At 45.7% G+C, this 15,098-nt stretch overlaps 1 protein-coding gene across 1 annotated transcript; it reads left to right on the forward strand.

Annotated features, from left to right (window-relative positions):
• Positions 1-7,709: 7,709 nt before the first annotated feature.
• LOC144783152 (uncharacterized) lies at positions 7,710-12,928 on the forward strand. The gene is made up of 2 exons (XM_078662280.1): positions 7,710-8,958; positions 12,918-12,928. The coding sequence occupies exons 1-2, from the start codon at positions 7,710-7,712 to the stop codon at positions 12,926-12,928; spliced, it is 1,260 nt and encodes a 419-aa protein (XP_078518406.1).
• Positions 12,929-15,098: the final 2,170 nt, after the last annotated feature.

Consider the following 15,098-nt stretch of genomic DNA (forward strand, 5'->3'; position numbering starts at 1 on the left):
CAGGTAGTAGCTATTCGCTCTACCCCAAAACCCCCTTCTTAACGTCCCCAGCTAGGGAAGTGAATAAATTGTTTTTTTCCACTAGCCAGAGGATTTTTAGCTTTTTTATTTCCCACACATTACTAGGTCCCTACACTTCACTGACACCACTCACCTTGCACTATCACATAGCCTTGTCACATTACTAGTGCTCCCGCGTAGTCCGTCAGGTCGTAGCACGCCCCGCCCCGTAGAGGGACGGGAAGACCCCAATGATGAGGCATGACACTATTGGATTTTTTTAGTGTGTGAGGGGTATTTTAACAAGCACATTGTGCTCTCATCTTTACCACCTTAAGAGAGAGTCAATTATTCAACTATTCACAAAACCAAAATATAAAAATTTCTAGCAACTACACATTGATAGAATCCTTTTGTTTGTGCTTATATAAACACATGACAAACTTGGAGCTGTCCTACTGAAAGATATCAGACTCAGAGCTAGTCCTGTGGCCTGAAAGCCAGTCTTTGGAAGTTAATGTGACTCCCTCAACGCTCCTTCCCTTCTTCACTTTTACATTGTTAGACAATGAGCACAAACTACCAAAAACATCAACAAGGTGGACTGAATTGAGATCTCTCAGCGTTGTTCTGTCTTGTATTCCGCAGACATCCTGGCCCAGTTCACCTCAGTGTCCGGCCCCTGACCATCAGGTAAAATCGCGACATCAAGCGATGACGTCCTGTTGCAGATGACAGAGTATATGCAGTTGTCCACTGATATCCTGCTGATAAGAGTCAGGCTGATGGGTTTACAGTGGTGTCATGATTGTTTTGTGTTATTGATCAGTGTAGGACTATATGACTTTTCTTAGTTTTTTGGAGGAGTGTAGTGCTGAGAGGGACATGTCACAAATATCCTCCTCTCGCACAGGGCTGTGCTCCACGCTTTCCCCGCACCCATCCCTGCACAGGTATCACTAGTCGGGTCAGGTTACCGAGTCAGGCACAGTTACCTACCTCATTTAGTGTTCTTGTTGTTCTCTTACCCAGCTTGGCCTGCGCCATGCAGGAATCTTCCGGCTTCAAAGATCCACCCTGTGCAATCTTGAAACGTCATCCTTGCTATATGTATATAAATCTAAACTTCCGCTTGCTGTATTTCTTTCATTAGAGGAGCTACGTTTAAGAACTAATCTGATTACCCACAGTTACAGGTACTACGAATTATGGGTATGCCCAGTAACGAGCATAAAAATAGAAGCTTTATTGCTTAATCAAAGTAGTTTGGACAGTGATCAAATTTGAATTCAGTACAAACATGCAACTTAGTCTACACAGTGAACATGTGTGGTGTGCTGGCCTTCTCTATGTTCATTTAAAAGTAATGACAGTGAGCAGGCAGAGAAGAAAATCTGATTATTGCGACAGGTCTGGTATGAACACGTGGGGCACATGGAATTATACTTGCTCCAAAGAAGGCGCAACTGGTCAACAGCCATATTATTTATTTATAGTTTTGTAAAGCGCTAGGTGATACATTTTGTTCTTTGAGTAGCATATCCTTTATGCATTGTGGTGATTTTCAATAATGTTACAACAAAATCTACTCAATTTCTGTGTACCATGAAAAACATGACATATCCACATTTAGCACATCAAATAAACGAGTAAACTAGTTATCCACATTATTGTAGGGGCTGAACGAATACCACCAACAGCAATAGGCAATCAGAATTGGCCCTGGCAGTAAAATAGTGCCACTGTAAAATTGACAAATATAGCCCGATGGTAGAATCTTCTCCATATGGCTACAACTGGGGGTATCATACTGCAGTAAATGCTGTACTGTCGGCGATAATTGCACTTCTCCTCAACATTGTAGCAATAACTGCTTCAAATGGGATCAACTTATAGCTGCATTTAAAAGGGAAAAACCCATAACTAGCTGCAAGGATGTGAATCATTACTTATCTGTTGTCTAAAGGTTGTGAAGGTGGAAAATCAATATTTAAATAAGTTATGTGTCCAGCCCGAGATGCCACTGCCCTAACTCCTGATGTTGGGGTCGCGAGCACCCACTACGGTTTCATATGTGGTGAGGCAAGTGTGTAGGTCAAGGAAGGGAGCGGTCCAGCGAATGTTGGGGCATATTATAAAGAACTGCGATAAAATTATTGGCGCTTTAGCGGCAGGAAACTGCCGCTAAAACGGCGATAATGGACTTGATAATATGTCCTTGTGAATTCCCATAGCAGCCCAGGTTCTGGTGTTAACCTTGGCTGGTATGGGAATACACAAGGGCATATTATCAAACCCATTATCGCCGTTTTAGCGGCAGTTTCCTGCCGGGGAACAGATCAAAAGTCTGCACCTAGACGGCGGGAGCATATTTAAAGCTCCCGCGCACTGGGAGCGGACTACATATTTGCTCCTGTTTGGCGGGAATTTTGGAAATGCTCTCTCCAATTTGGAGCAAACAGGAAAACTGCTATGTCCTGGGCGTGGGCTCCCTGGTAGTCAGCAAGTGAGCCGGCCCATGGGGACGGGATTCCTCGGGTTGTTGTGTAGTTCCTACTAATTTGTTGTATCTGCACATTGTTTGGACTGCATAAAGTAAGGGCTTGGTGCCTAGACTGGTTCCGGACACCCCGCAGAATATGTTGGCCTATAAACCAGCTATCTCACAGTGCCACTGTAAGCCCCCCTAACTTACCAGGGGGGGAGCAGTTACTTGCAGCCACTGAACATGACAACCCTGATCACAGTTTTTCGCTCAGTCACTCATGCTCACTTTCTCCCAGAGAAGTATACAGAATACCAAGTGGAATGTTTTCAATATATTTATTGAACCAATTTTACTCTTGTATAAATACATGTGCTGCAATGATTAGGAGACAGAAGCAAATAAAGGATATTACAAGCACCAAGAGAGTTAATAGTAGATACATTTCTACCATGACGCTGAAACAATGAATGTATGCAGGTATACATGCAGTATGGTAATCTAATGTACTCCTATGATACAGACCCTACACTAGAGTGTGTATAAGTGTAGAGCCAAGAATCCCCCCAAGGGATGATCCAACCCCATTACCTGATCAGATAGAATGAAGGTCCCCATCTTGGTCTTGAGTTGGACACCCCTCATGGAATGTCAGACTAGGGCGTGGTGGATTCTCAGCATGCACAGACCTTCAGTGTCAACAGAAGTGCCTCCTCTACCAATCTTTCGGGATGCTTATTGCTGATGATAAAAAGCAGCCTTCTCGATGTACATGATAGATTACTGATGTTATGGATATGTAGCTAGTGCTGTCACCCCGTGGATGAAGATAAGACAACTTTTGTATCTAGTGCGTAGAGAGGCCTAGTACATGATGTTCAAGGCACCATGGTAATGTTGTGCGAAGCTGTATGTGTAAACAAAGTAGTTTCAGAGAAACTAACACAACGTTGTCGAGCATGCAAATGTGTGCAAAAGTTCACTGCTGACATGTTATTTTCTAAGACATTGTAAGGAATAAGCTGCTTCGCTATATCCGCCTAAGTCAGGAGTATAACACCCACTAATCAGCCTAAGGGTCGATATGTAAAAGGAAGTATATCAACATATCCTAAAAATTAAATAAAAGATAAAAACTACTCTTAACATCATCTAAAGGCAAGCTTCTCTTTAAAATATTCATAATAGCCTGAAAGTGAAAATACTTTCTGAAATCCTAAGCACCACGAAAACCATGGTGCCTCGAAAAATAAAACAAAAGTATGTTGGACGGATTTTGTTTATAAAAACAAGCCAAATTGTGTACACACAGAAAAAGGCCATATATTTCATGTGTACCTAGTGGTAGACACAAAATTATTGTTGTCCATGACTGCAGACAATGATCCCAAAGGCGTACCTCGAAGCAGATTTATGGAGCAAAGGTGATTCCATCCAGTTCCCACATTAGGCGCTGAGGGAGAGACTGCATCCTGTACGAGTATTTTAGAGCCATTGTCCAAGTCACTAGGAGCCGAAGCATCCTAGGGTGGCTCAAGAAATGCATTCATCTGCAATGGAAGACTCTGGACAACAATACCCATGGGCCGTTAACGGGTCTAGCAGTACATCAATGTCCAATGGTACAACCAATTGAGATCCTAGGCATATGTACGCACTTTTGGCCACAAAGCAGGCAGTAGAATACAAGTAGATTGCAGTTAAGGCAAACAGGCCTGAAGGACAAGAACCAGTGCTCGTCCAGTTCTGGAGGGGGTGCTGCTACTGCCCGAACAGCCAGGTATTGATGCGTGGAATGGTGAAACGTTTGTTGAGGTATGTTGGTCCGGCATCGTGGAGTCAAAGTGTGCCAAATGTGTGAACCATGTGCTCACAGCATCGCAGCACAAGCATTGCAGTCTTCAATCTGAATCGACCTAGGATGTCTATTGCGGAGCAGAACATTTAAATCAAGATTCAGGCCAAAAGTAGCAGGACATGGTGAAGCCGTTCAAGACCGCTAAGCCCTGTGCATGCTGCCAATCCCACACAGCCTTTGACCTTCATGAGGTAAGGTTGGCCTTCAGGCCTCATCCACAGGGCCGAAACATATATATTAAGCGGCAGGAGCTTGCAACACCCCCCCCCCGCAAGCCTCATTAGGTCTTGGGGACCAAATACCGGGGCCAAATTCAATTAAAAAAGGGAGGGGGTCTCCTTGCCCCCCTCCTCTAGACTCAATACGCCCCTGGAACCCAATATCCCTAAACCAAATTCAATTAAAAAGGGGATGGGGCCATGGAATTCCCTCCCATAGCCTCTTTAGGCCCCGGGCCCCATCCATCGGGCCGTATTTTATTAAAAAGGGGAGGGAGACTATAGGGGCGCCCTCTCCAAGCCTTCGTGGTACCCAGGGACCCCATTTCTCTTTCATATTTCATTAATTAAAAGGGAAGGGGACGTTCTTGGCTCCCTCCCTGAGCCTTCTCAGGCAATGGGGACCCCGGCCCCTTGAACCTCTTTTTACAATAAGTGGGTGACCCGTTGCCTATAATATTGCAGTCTTGTTATCAATAATGTCATAGAACCTGTCATGAGTGATGTAATATGGGAGGTAGTTAATGGTGCATGGCAAGGGCTTGAGTTATAGTTACTTGAGATAACTATGAGTGGGGAATTTCAGTTGTTTTGTTGATTTAAAACAGTATGTTTTAACTGACAATTTCGTTTAACTGTACTGTTCCTTTTACCTTTGCTTTTTTCAGTGAATTTCTAAGGTTTTGTTTGGCTTGCTAAAGCTTGGAAAATGATGAATCCTTTAGCTGCTGGTCCATGGATGATTGCTTTACTCTATGTAAGAATGGATCACCATGGTATCCAAATTGTAGCTCATTGTGTGCCATATATGCGTTCTGCAGTTACAGAACATGCCATTTAAATTGTGTGATAATCAGAGGTGGGAGGTTGAGTCACAAAAAGAATAAAAAGAATAAAACCAACTTCAAAATGAATGTAATTGACAGGGAGGGTCTGGCATTATAGCTATGCCATTCTGGCATGATTTACATTCAGCAGGAGCTTTAAGGCAAATTTTGCATCGTCAGCTTCCACATGTTACCTTAAAATGGCAGTTGACACATGCACCAAGACCATTATTAGGATGCTAAAATTATGGCACACTCAGATGTTATCACGGTGATGCCAACTGCGGGTGTGGCATCCAACGTGTCAGAACAAGTGATGTAATTGCTCTGTCTATTAAGAATCTGAACTAATCAAACAGAAGTAATGACATTGGAGACAATGTGATCGAATAATATCCACTTCCTTCAGACTTCACATAAGGCACCAAGCTTTTGCCCCACTTTAACATAGTTCAGTACAGTTCGTTCACAGTATATGTGGTGCGTTCCATTACATGGTCATGGTGAAACAGCAGATGTCAGGACTATTACTCGCCTCTGGTGCCTCATGAATGGAAGTGGCCATGTGTCCTGGCTGACAATTTACCAGAGAGATGGAGCTGCTGGAGGCCGGTTTTCTAAGGTCCATGGCTGCTACTGATTCCTCTGTTACTTTCTGTAGCTCCATGAGAGTATTTGCAGCAGGCACAGCTGGGGTTTCAGAAGAGACAAAGATTGAGACCTTGAGAGAGAGAAAGAGTCCTTATGTAGGTGTTGTTGTGGGTTCAGCACTTAAAAAAAACGGATTCAATTGTGACTTGGGCTTTGTCTCTCTTTTATTTCTGGTTTCATGAAGGTGGTAAAACACCAGTTAGGTAGATATTGTCTGTGATATTTGTCCCATAGGTCTTCCAACAGTTTGACAATTTCCTGGTTGTTTTTTGTCTACAGTTGTGAGTGTTGTCAGGCCAGAGAACCGCAGAGGAATAGATTGAAACACCTGTAAGTTTTCTAGCAATGATACTTTAATGACTGTATCTAGTTCTTTCATATTCTGCTCACTGGCCTCTCTATCATACTGCCTCCCTACTTCCTTCTGATTTTCTCTCAGAAACGTTGCTACTTAATTTCTTGCTCTTTCTCGCCTCAGAAGATTCGTTGACCAATGTACGTCATTAGCTGGTTTTAACTGGTTAGGGTTTGTAAGGTGGTTTCGAATAGATTCCTTGTAAGTTGTCTTTGTTCTTTTCCTATGGTTCTTTCATTTTATTGAGTTGGGTCTTGTCTCTATTTATTTATCCTGGTCACCAAACTGAAGCCCTATTTGAAATAGTGGGAAATAAAAAAATGTAAATACAAAATCTAACAAATATTTATCTAAGGAAAGGAAAAAAATCACTTGCTGGGGAAACTATAAGTTGTTCTCTTTGCTTTCCTTACCATTCCCTTTCATTCTCAAGGAAGTTTCAGAATCCAGAGAAGCAAACCAACACAATATAAAACAAACACTCACCATCTTTTGGGTAATTTATAACTTGCAAGTGGAGCATTTTTTGCCAGGTTTCAAGTTTCCTCGCTCCCTCTTGATTCTATGTCAGTCCACGGAGGCTCTGATTATGCTTCTCTAATCTTTACTGACAATAACAGCAGCCAATAAAAACTTTAAACTGGCATGACCCCGGAAGGACAACCCCCTCCACTGGTCTGCACCAATCACTGTCTAGTCCCATACATAACAGTCTCTGAAAACAGGAAACCTCCTCTTTCTTTGCTGCTGCAGCAGCGAGTTAAGTGCCTTTTCCCTTACTTGCTTGTTGATTATTGGTATTGGCATTTGCGGGTTTTTTTGTGATAGTAGCGCTTGAGCGCTTTCGTTGGTATTGCCCCGATAGTGTTTATCACCGTGTTTCGAGTGTTTTGGGAATGTTTTGAGCGCGCGTGTGTAGCACGATTCGGCGGAGCGCGGTGTGCGCGACAGGGGGCGGTGAAGCAGGAGGAGGCAGACGCGAGTTCCTCGCGCACAAGGAGCAGGCGAGTTCGAGCCCCATACGCTGTGCGCATGCGCGAGGCACCGACTTTCGCTTTGAGTTTGCCGACTGCCTTGCGCGTCACGTTTTTCAGCCCTGCATCAATCCTTGGCCTCATTGAACGCTAACCGGAGCGTGTCCGGATCAGATCCAGGCTCGAGGGGAGCACTTGTGTGCATATACGAGGGGTCTCCTTCCACCTTCACGATTTGCCTCACAGTGTGTTGGTTTGGAACTTTGGTGTGTGTGTGTTTGAGGCACCCCTGGGCTGCTCCCCCCCTGAGAACTTCCTCCATACCTCCCAGCGTTAGAGCTATGGTGTACTACGCCGAGGAGGGTGACCAATGGGTCGAATACAATGAATACGAGGAGTATGAGCCACAGGAAGAACAGTTGGAGGAAAATTTGGTGGAGGCCCTGGATAATCAGGTCCAAGGGTCAGTTAATAAAGCCCTGATCAAGGGTCTCAAGCCTTTTACTAAACCCCTGCAGAAATATGGCAAGAGAAAGTTTAAATCAGCCCGTAAGGGTGATACCTCCACTCCCTCGGCACAGGTGTTGGCACAGATGGCCAGGAATGTCATCAGGGATCATGGCTCAATGGCTAATTGTACTTCGGGGGATTCTTCCCCGTCCCCGCCTGCTACCTCGGATTTGGAGGTGGAATCTGTGGCTTCCAGGAAGAAAAGCAAAAAGGTGAAGCACACAGCATACAAGGCGGATGATAGTCAGGTCCCTAAGACCTTGTTGTTTGACCCCAATGACATTGTCCACCCTAGATCTACGGAATGGGTGCCCTGCCCGGAAGTGGCGCATTATGTAGGTAATAATTTACGGCAGGGCTTTGAGAGTGGAGTTAGGGCCACTTTGAGATCTGAATGCCCTAGGCCCTCTTTGACAGGAAAGGTAGCGGAGACGCCGGACTTGGACCCCAATATGGCGGCGTTCATGAGGAAGTTTGCAAAGGATCCCAAAAAGGGACTGGATAGGGCATGGCGTGGCTGCCAGGACAAATTGTTGGACATTTCGGGGCCCCTCACAAAAATTATGGATGCCGCAGTTAAGGCGAAGGAGCAGAATGTGCCACTGGACGTGTCAGATGTCCTGGAATGGACACAACGTGCCATGTGTTTCTTGGGGAATGCTAATGTAGCCCTTTCCACGGAGCGGAGACGCTCTTTCCTTATGAGAATCGATTCCCAATTGGCAGAGATGGCCCCCACTGAGGTGGGTTCCCTGGCTAATGGGATGCTTTTTGGAGATAAATTTGTGAAGGAAATGGGCAAGTACGTTGCCACCTTCTCCTCTTTGGATAAAGCACAAGCAAACATCAGAAAGGTGTTCCACACCGGTGTTTTTGACAGGGCCGGACGTCAACGAGGTCGAGGATCCGGCCGTGGTTTTAATCAGACCTCGCGTGGAGCAGAGCAACGAGGCAGAGGCAATCAGCGATCCAATTTCAATCCCTCCCGCAATCGAGGAGGTGGTGGCAGAGGTCAGAGAGGCAACTATCGAGGAAACTATCGAGGCCAGCAGAATACCTCAGGAGACAATTCCTACTCAGGTACGAGTTCTATGTGCATCAGAACACATGGTGGGAGGCAGGGTGGCTCTCTTTCTTCACAGGTGGCGAGAGCTCACATCCGACCCCTGGGTGTTACAAACAGTACAAGGGTATCACATAGAGTTTTATGCCTCCCCCGCGCAGCGTCAATCACCCGCTCCCCTACATTTTTCCCTACCAGAACAGAGTTTCATCGACGCAGAGGTGCATGTATTGATCCAAAAAGGAGCAGTGGTGGAGACCTTCCCACACGCTCAGGGCTTTGTGAGCACCGTCTTCGTGGTTCCCAAAAAAGATCAGGGCTTTCGGCTTGTTTTAAACCTCAGGGACTTCAAAGCCTGGGTTGTGTATCGGCACTTCAAAATGGAAGGCATACACTTGCAGCGCGACATCCTGCAGGAACAGGATTGGATGGTGCGTCTGGACTTGAAAGACGCTTACCTGGCGGTCCCCATTTTCCCTCCGCATCGACGGTTTCTACAATTTCAGTGGCGTCACCAGTGGTTCGAGTTTTCCACCATGCCCTTTGGCTTCTCGTCCGCTCCCTGGTGTTTCACCAAACTGATGCAACCGATAGTCCAGTGGTTAAGAGAAAGGGGAGTAAGATTAATTATTTATCTCGACGACCTCCTGATTTAGGGTCGTTCTACGAAATAGTCTTGCTCCATCTATCATGGACGATTCACCTCCTTCAGGAATTGGGTTTCCTACTGAATTCACAGAAGTCCATTTTGATCCCTTCTCAAACGATGGAGTTCGTGGGCTTCCAGATCGACTCTGTGAAAGCTCAATTACTCTTACCTCTAAAGAAGAGGGTGGCGATCAGGAAGGAATTGAGGAGAGCGCTTGTCTCTCCGACAATTTCCTTGAGGACCTTAGCGCGCCTGGTGGGCCTATTGGCCTCGTCGATCCAAGCGATTTTCCTGGGTCCATTGCACTACAGGGCCCTGCAACGGTTGAAAGCGTTGCATCTGCACAAGGGCTTGACTTATGCCCAGCAGGTTTCCCTTTCGGCAGAGGCGCGTACGGAGATGAACTGGTGGTTAGAGCATATGGATGCCTGGAATGGCAGAGCCATTTTGCTGCAGCCCCGGAGGTGGTGATAGAGTCGGATGCCAGCCGGTGGGGCTGGGGAGCCCGTTGCGGCTCAGTGGAGACAGGGGGTCGTTGGTCCCGCGAAGAGCTCAACCTCCACATCAATTGCCTGGAACTCCTGGCGGGTTCCTTCGCGATTCGCACTCTGTCTCCGCAGAAAGTGTCCTGCTGCATTCTCCTACGTATGGACAATGTGTCTGCGGTACGGTATATAAATCGCCTAGGCGGCACCAGATCACGCCTCCTGGCGGAGATTGCCAAAGACTTCTGGCATTATTGCCTGGCACACCAAATCTCGGTGATGGCAGAATATATACCGGGCTCTGTCAACGTGACAGCGGATTGGAATTCTTGGTACCTGAGCGATGCCAGCGATTGGATGTTGCACCCCAGGATTTTCAGGGCATTGGACCACAATTGGGGTTCGTGTGTGATAGATCTGTTTGCCTCATGGCTCAACGGGCAAGTGCCCCAGTTTTACAGTTGGCGGCCGGATCCCTTGGCGATCAGCTCGGACGCCTTTCTTCAGTCATGGACGACGGGCATTCTATATGCGTTTCCTCCGTTTATCATGATCCCGAGAGTGCTGGCTCAAGTTCGGCGGCAGCAAGCGCAGGTGATCTTGATCTCCCCGTGTTGGAGAGCACAAGCGTGGTTCCCGGTCGCAATGAGTCTCGCGTGTGCATCGCCAGTGCGAATCTCAACGTTTCCGGACCTTCTTATGGACCCGGTGGGTCTTTGCCACCCGTTAGTTCTGCAGGATCAGTTGTCCCTCATGGCATAGAAACTTTCCGGTGCCGTTGGCAAGTGCCGGGAGTTTCACAGGACACTCTCTTTTTCTTGTCACAGGCATGGGCACCTTCCACTCACAAGCGCTATGAGTCAGCCTGGAGACGATGGGTTGGTTGGTGTAACGAACGACAGGGAGATCCGATGGGATCCGATATCCATATGATAGTGAATTTCTTGTCAGAACTGGCGCGGTCAGGCATGGCATATAGATCGGTGAATAATTTTCGGTCAGCCATTTCGGCTGGACATCCGCATGTAGATGGCAAACCGGTCGGGGAACATCCCCTGGTGTGTAAGGTAGTCAGGGGGATCCGTTTAGTGAATCCCCCTCAACCCAAATATACTGAACTTTGGGACGTTTCAGTGGTCTTGCATTTTTTATCGGCTTGGCCGTCTAATGAGGGTCTGTCGCGGAAACAACTCTCGGCAAAACTTACGATTTTGCTCTGTTTGATTTCATGCAGGCGAGTGTCGGACATTCGAGCATTGGATTTGGCAGGTAGAGTATTCACTCCTACTGGAGTTTCCTTTAATATTTCAAAGCGGACTAAAACACATTCAAAATGTATTTCTTACCCGGCATTTCCTCACCACAGTAAATTATGTGTGGTAAAATGTTTAAAAGTATATGAGGATTGTAGTAGGGAATTTAGGAATGATTTTGGTCAATTGTTGATTTCATTGTAGAGACCTTTCCGCCCAGTCGCCACTGCGACTCTGGCCAGGTGGGTTTCCTGGTTGCTGAGTCTGGCGGGTATTGATACTTCCAAATTTGGAGCACATTCTGTTAGAGGGGCTATGGCCTCAAAATCCTTTGGTGCCGGTTCTCGGCTTCAGGATATCATGACTGCTGCAGATTAGTCATCTGACTCCACTATTAAAACGTTTTATCATAAACCTATTGTGGATGTGGCCTTGGGGGTGGTGGAGAAACTTTAAACTAGCATAATCAGAGCCTCCGTGGACTGACATAGAATGAAAAATTGTCTAGCAGACGCGACAAAGAATTTTCAATTCTATTAAGGACACGGAGGCGAGGATTATCCCACCCGGGCTAGCAGAGATGGATTCTTGCATTATTGTTTGGAAATGTGATGTATCTTACCCACCCGAATGACGTTTATGGCTTGTTGTATTCCTGAGTGTTGGAATGGCCATTACGATGTATATTTTCGTTTCAGGTGATCAGCATAAGCAGACTTGAGAAGAACTCCTGCGAGCTGCATTGTTGTGCTGTTTATGAGGAGAAGTTGATTCCCTTCGGAACTGGATGCGAGTGTTACCACGTTGGGTTCCAGTCTTGGTTTGGACTGATGAAGAAATCGCAAAGAAAGAGGAGGTTTCCTGTTTTCAGAGACTGTTATGTATGGGACTAGACAGTGATTGGTGCAGACCAGTGGAGGGGGTTGTCCTTCCGGGGTCATGCCAGTTTAAAGTTTTTATTGGCTGCTGTTATTGTCAGTAAAGATTAGAGAAGCATAATCCTCGCCTCCGTGTCCTTAATAGAATTGAAAATTCTTTGTCGCGTCTGCTAGACAATTTTTCATTCCTCCCCACCACCACCAACCACGTAACCGGATAACCACTTGAGTAAGCCACGCCCCTCTGGGAACTTTGTGAGGCCGGGCATCTCTCCAGTCTGGAGTCTGGACCGCTGTCAGAAGGCATGGAGGCTCTGTACACAGCCTCCGTTCGTCCAGCCGGCTCAAACGAGTTCCATCTGCAGTTTCTGTCCTATCTTCTTTATCTAATGCCCCCCTCTTTTTGGAGTGTGTGCTTTTCTCTCTCCTTCCCCTCTCTGCCCACACCCCTTCCTGTTCCTCTTCTTCCCTTTCTGCTTCCGGGTTCATTCACGGGGAGAGGAATGGAAGGCCTTTTATGTCTGTCTTTTCTCTGTTTCTGTGTGCCCTTTGTACTTTCTCTACTGTAGTGTTCTACTCTTTTCCTCTTCCAGGTCACATCTGGAGGGGAACTATGACTGAGACTACAGGAAATTCTCTAATAATAACTATATCATACATGGAAGCCTGCAATCCCTGTATAAAAGCCTGTCTCTAATTTCTTCATTACAGGTGACTTGTGACGTTTCTAGAAATGACTATAGATACTTAACTGTAATAGGTTATTACAGTTGAATTCTGACGTTTCAATTCCTGCTGCCAGCAGCCAGGAAGGCAGGTCGCGGTATATTATTTCAGCTGCAGTTTAAACTGGTAACTAACTTTTCCTTCTTCTGATATATTTTGTTAAAAAGCAAAATTAATCAGCAGAAAGGAAATATTTATGGGAACGTGTTCATTTCTTTCCATTCCATAGTCATTGCAGGAGAAATAGAATCTCTGCATTTTTCTTCACAATCTAATCCACAGCAGTTTTAACCTGACTTACATTAAACTATTTCTAATTTCTGATTTACTTTCGCAAAAACTACTTACTGATTTTTGGAGTAATTAATTTCACTGGTGATTCTGCATATATTTGTCTGGCCTGCAATGAACATGAAAAAGAGACTACACCAGGGATTTAAGCAGTTTGTGGGAAAGGTGATGGTATGACAATATATAATACAGAATAAAATACCCTCTGGCATAGAATGAAAGGATATTGCCAGCCATCTTGGAGTTCTGTGATCTCATGAAGGCAATTAGCTTTCAGCCTCGTTCTGCTATATGGTCACAGAACTCCTCAGTGACATGCAGTATTCTCATAATATACAGCAGGGGGCACCTAATTACACATATCACAGCAGTTGCAGCACTGTGTTTGTCAGAACTTGATTGGTTAAAGGCCATTTGCAGTACGAGCGTGCTCGGAGTTGGGTTCATGTTCATAATTATTACAGTGCTTTATTAGTAATTTCCCTCCTTGCTCAATTGGGGTCGCAACATCTGAGGAATATTCATCTAAGAACTGCTGTTTACATTAGATTAGAATCACAAATGTGCATGTGCACAGGGAAAAGAAGCAGGAATTGCTTCTTGCATAGACGAAAAGATTATGGCTTTACTTAATGAGGATTAAAAATAAAACTGCTTCCTTCACCTACTAAGTTATTTGATGATACTTTATTTAAAGCATGAAAGACCACATCCTTATCCAAAGACAACTTGATGTCAAGACCCGAGAGTCCTTTTATGTCATGTGATCTTGCTTTATTTTTTTATTGCAGTAGTCAAAAACGTTGAGACTACAAATCCCAAGAGGCTTAGCAACAGGCTAACCAATAGGAATAAAAAATGTGATGATCACAATAACCAATATTATCGCAGTAATATCTATAATGCTTCGCTTGACTGCGAACAGCTCTCTTTTCTTGCTGCTACCAGTCAAGATAAGTACCTTCCTCAATATTGTGGTTAACACTATTGTATTACTGATATGCATGCTCGTTTTATTGTTTGCATTGTTGGTGCTGTGCCGTAGCATTGAGCACCTTGCGCTCTTTCTTTCTGTTCCTTTCACCACACGCTCAGTGCTGTGCTTCTCTTCACACTGGCGCCCGCGTTCACCATTTTTGGACCCTTACGTTGGTGCTATGACTGAGTTGTTTGATTTCTGAGGCTCCGCAATACAATCGGTTAGTTCAGGCGACCGCACTTTGCTTCCTGCTCCTTCCTTTGACTTTTTAGGTCTCGCCTGTCGATGCGCATGCGCATCGAGCTTGCGAGCCTATTGCGGCTTAAACAACCTTTAACTAACAAGCAAGGAATCGTGGCGATTCCTTGCAGTGCCCGTGACTTTTAAGCTCAATGCGCATGTGCATTGAGCTTAAAAGCGCGTGCACATCAGTTCCCTCAGCCGCAATCGCCGTCTGTTCCCTCAGCCGCATTCCTCCGACACCTTTTGAAGTGAAGCTTAGCTTCACTTCAAAGGCCCCGGCTTCTTCACACCCACATGCCGCTCTCCCCGCTCCGCCCCCTCCCCTGCCCGCCGTGTGCATTTCTCCTACACAGCCTCCCCACAGCAATGCCCTCCGTCTGTTTTACAATTTGAAGAGGTAATCGGAGTGCCTCCTCACATTTCACTTCACTGCCTTCCAACCTCATGGTTGAAACTTTAGTCACCATCTCCTGTTTGTCGTACTGTTGTGCCGCTTGTCTTGATTCGCTACAATGTAAGCCCTCAGATGCCTTTTTTCTTTCTTCTCTGATTTACATCGTTTTGTACCAAGTTTTTTTTCCCTTGGCTTTCAAAATACCTTTTGCTAACATACCGTGAAAATGTGATCAGCTTCACCCATCGTCCCCGTTCAG

Source organism: Lissotriton helveticus, chromosome 9 (genome assembly GCF_964261635.1).
Source record: "Lissotriton helveticus chromosome 9, aLisHel1.1, whole genome shotgun sequence".
Lineage (NCBI taxonomy): Eukaryota > Metazoa > Chordata > Amphibia > Caudata > Salamandridae > Lissotriton > Lissotriton helveticus.

Bases quoted from the DNA above. Each gene is read 5' to 3' on its own strand.
- LOC144783152 (XM_078662280.1), top strand. From the start codon at position 7,710: ATGGTGTACTACGCCGAGGAGGGTGACCAATGGGTCGAATACAATGAA.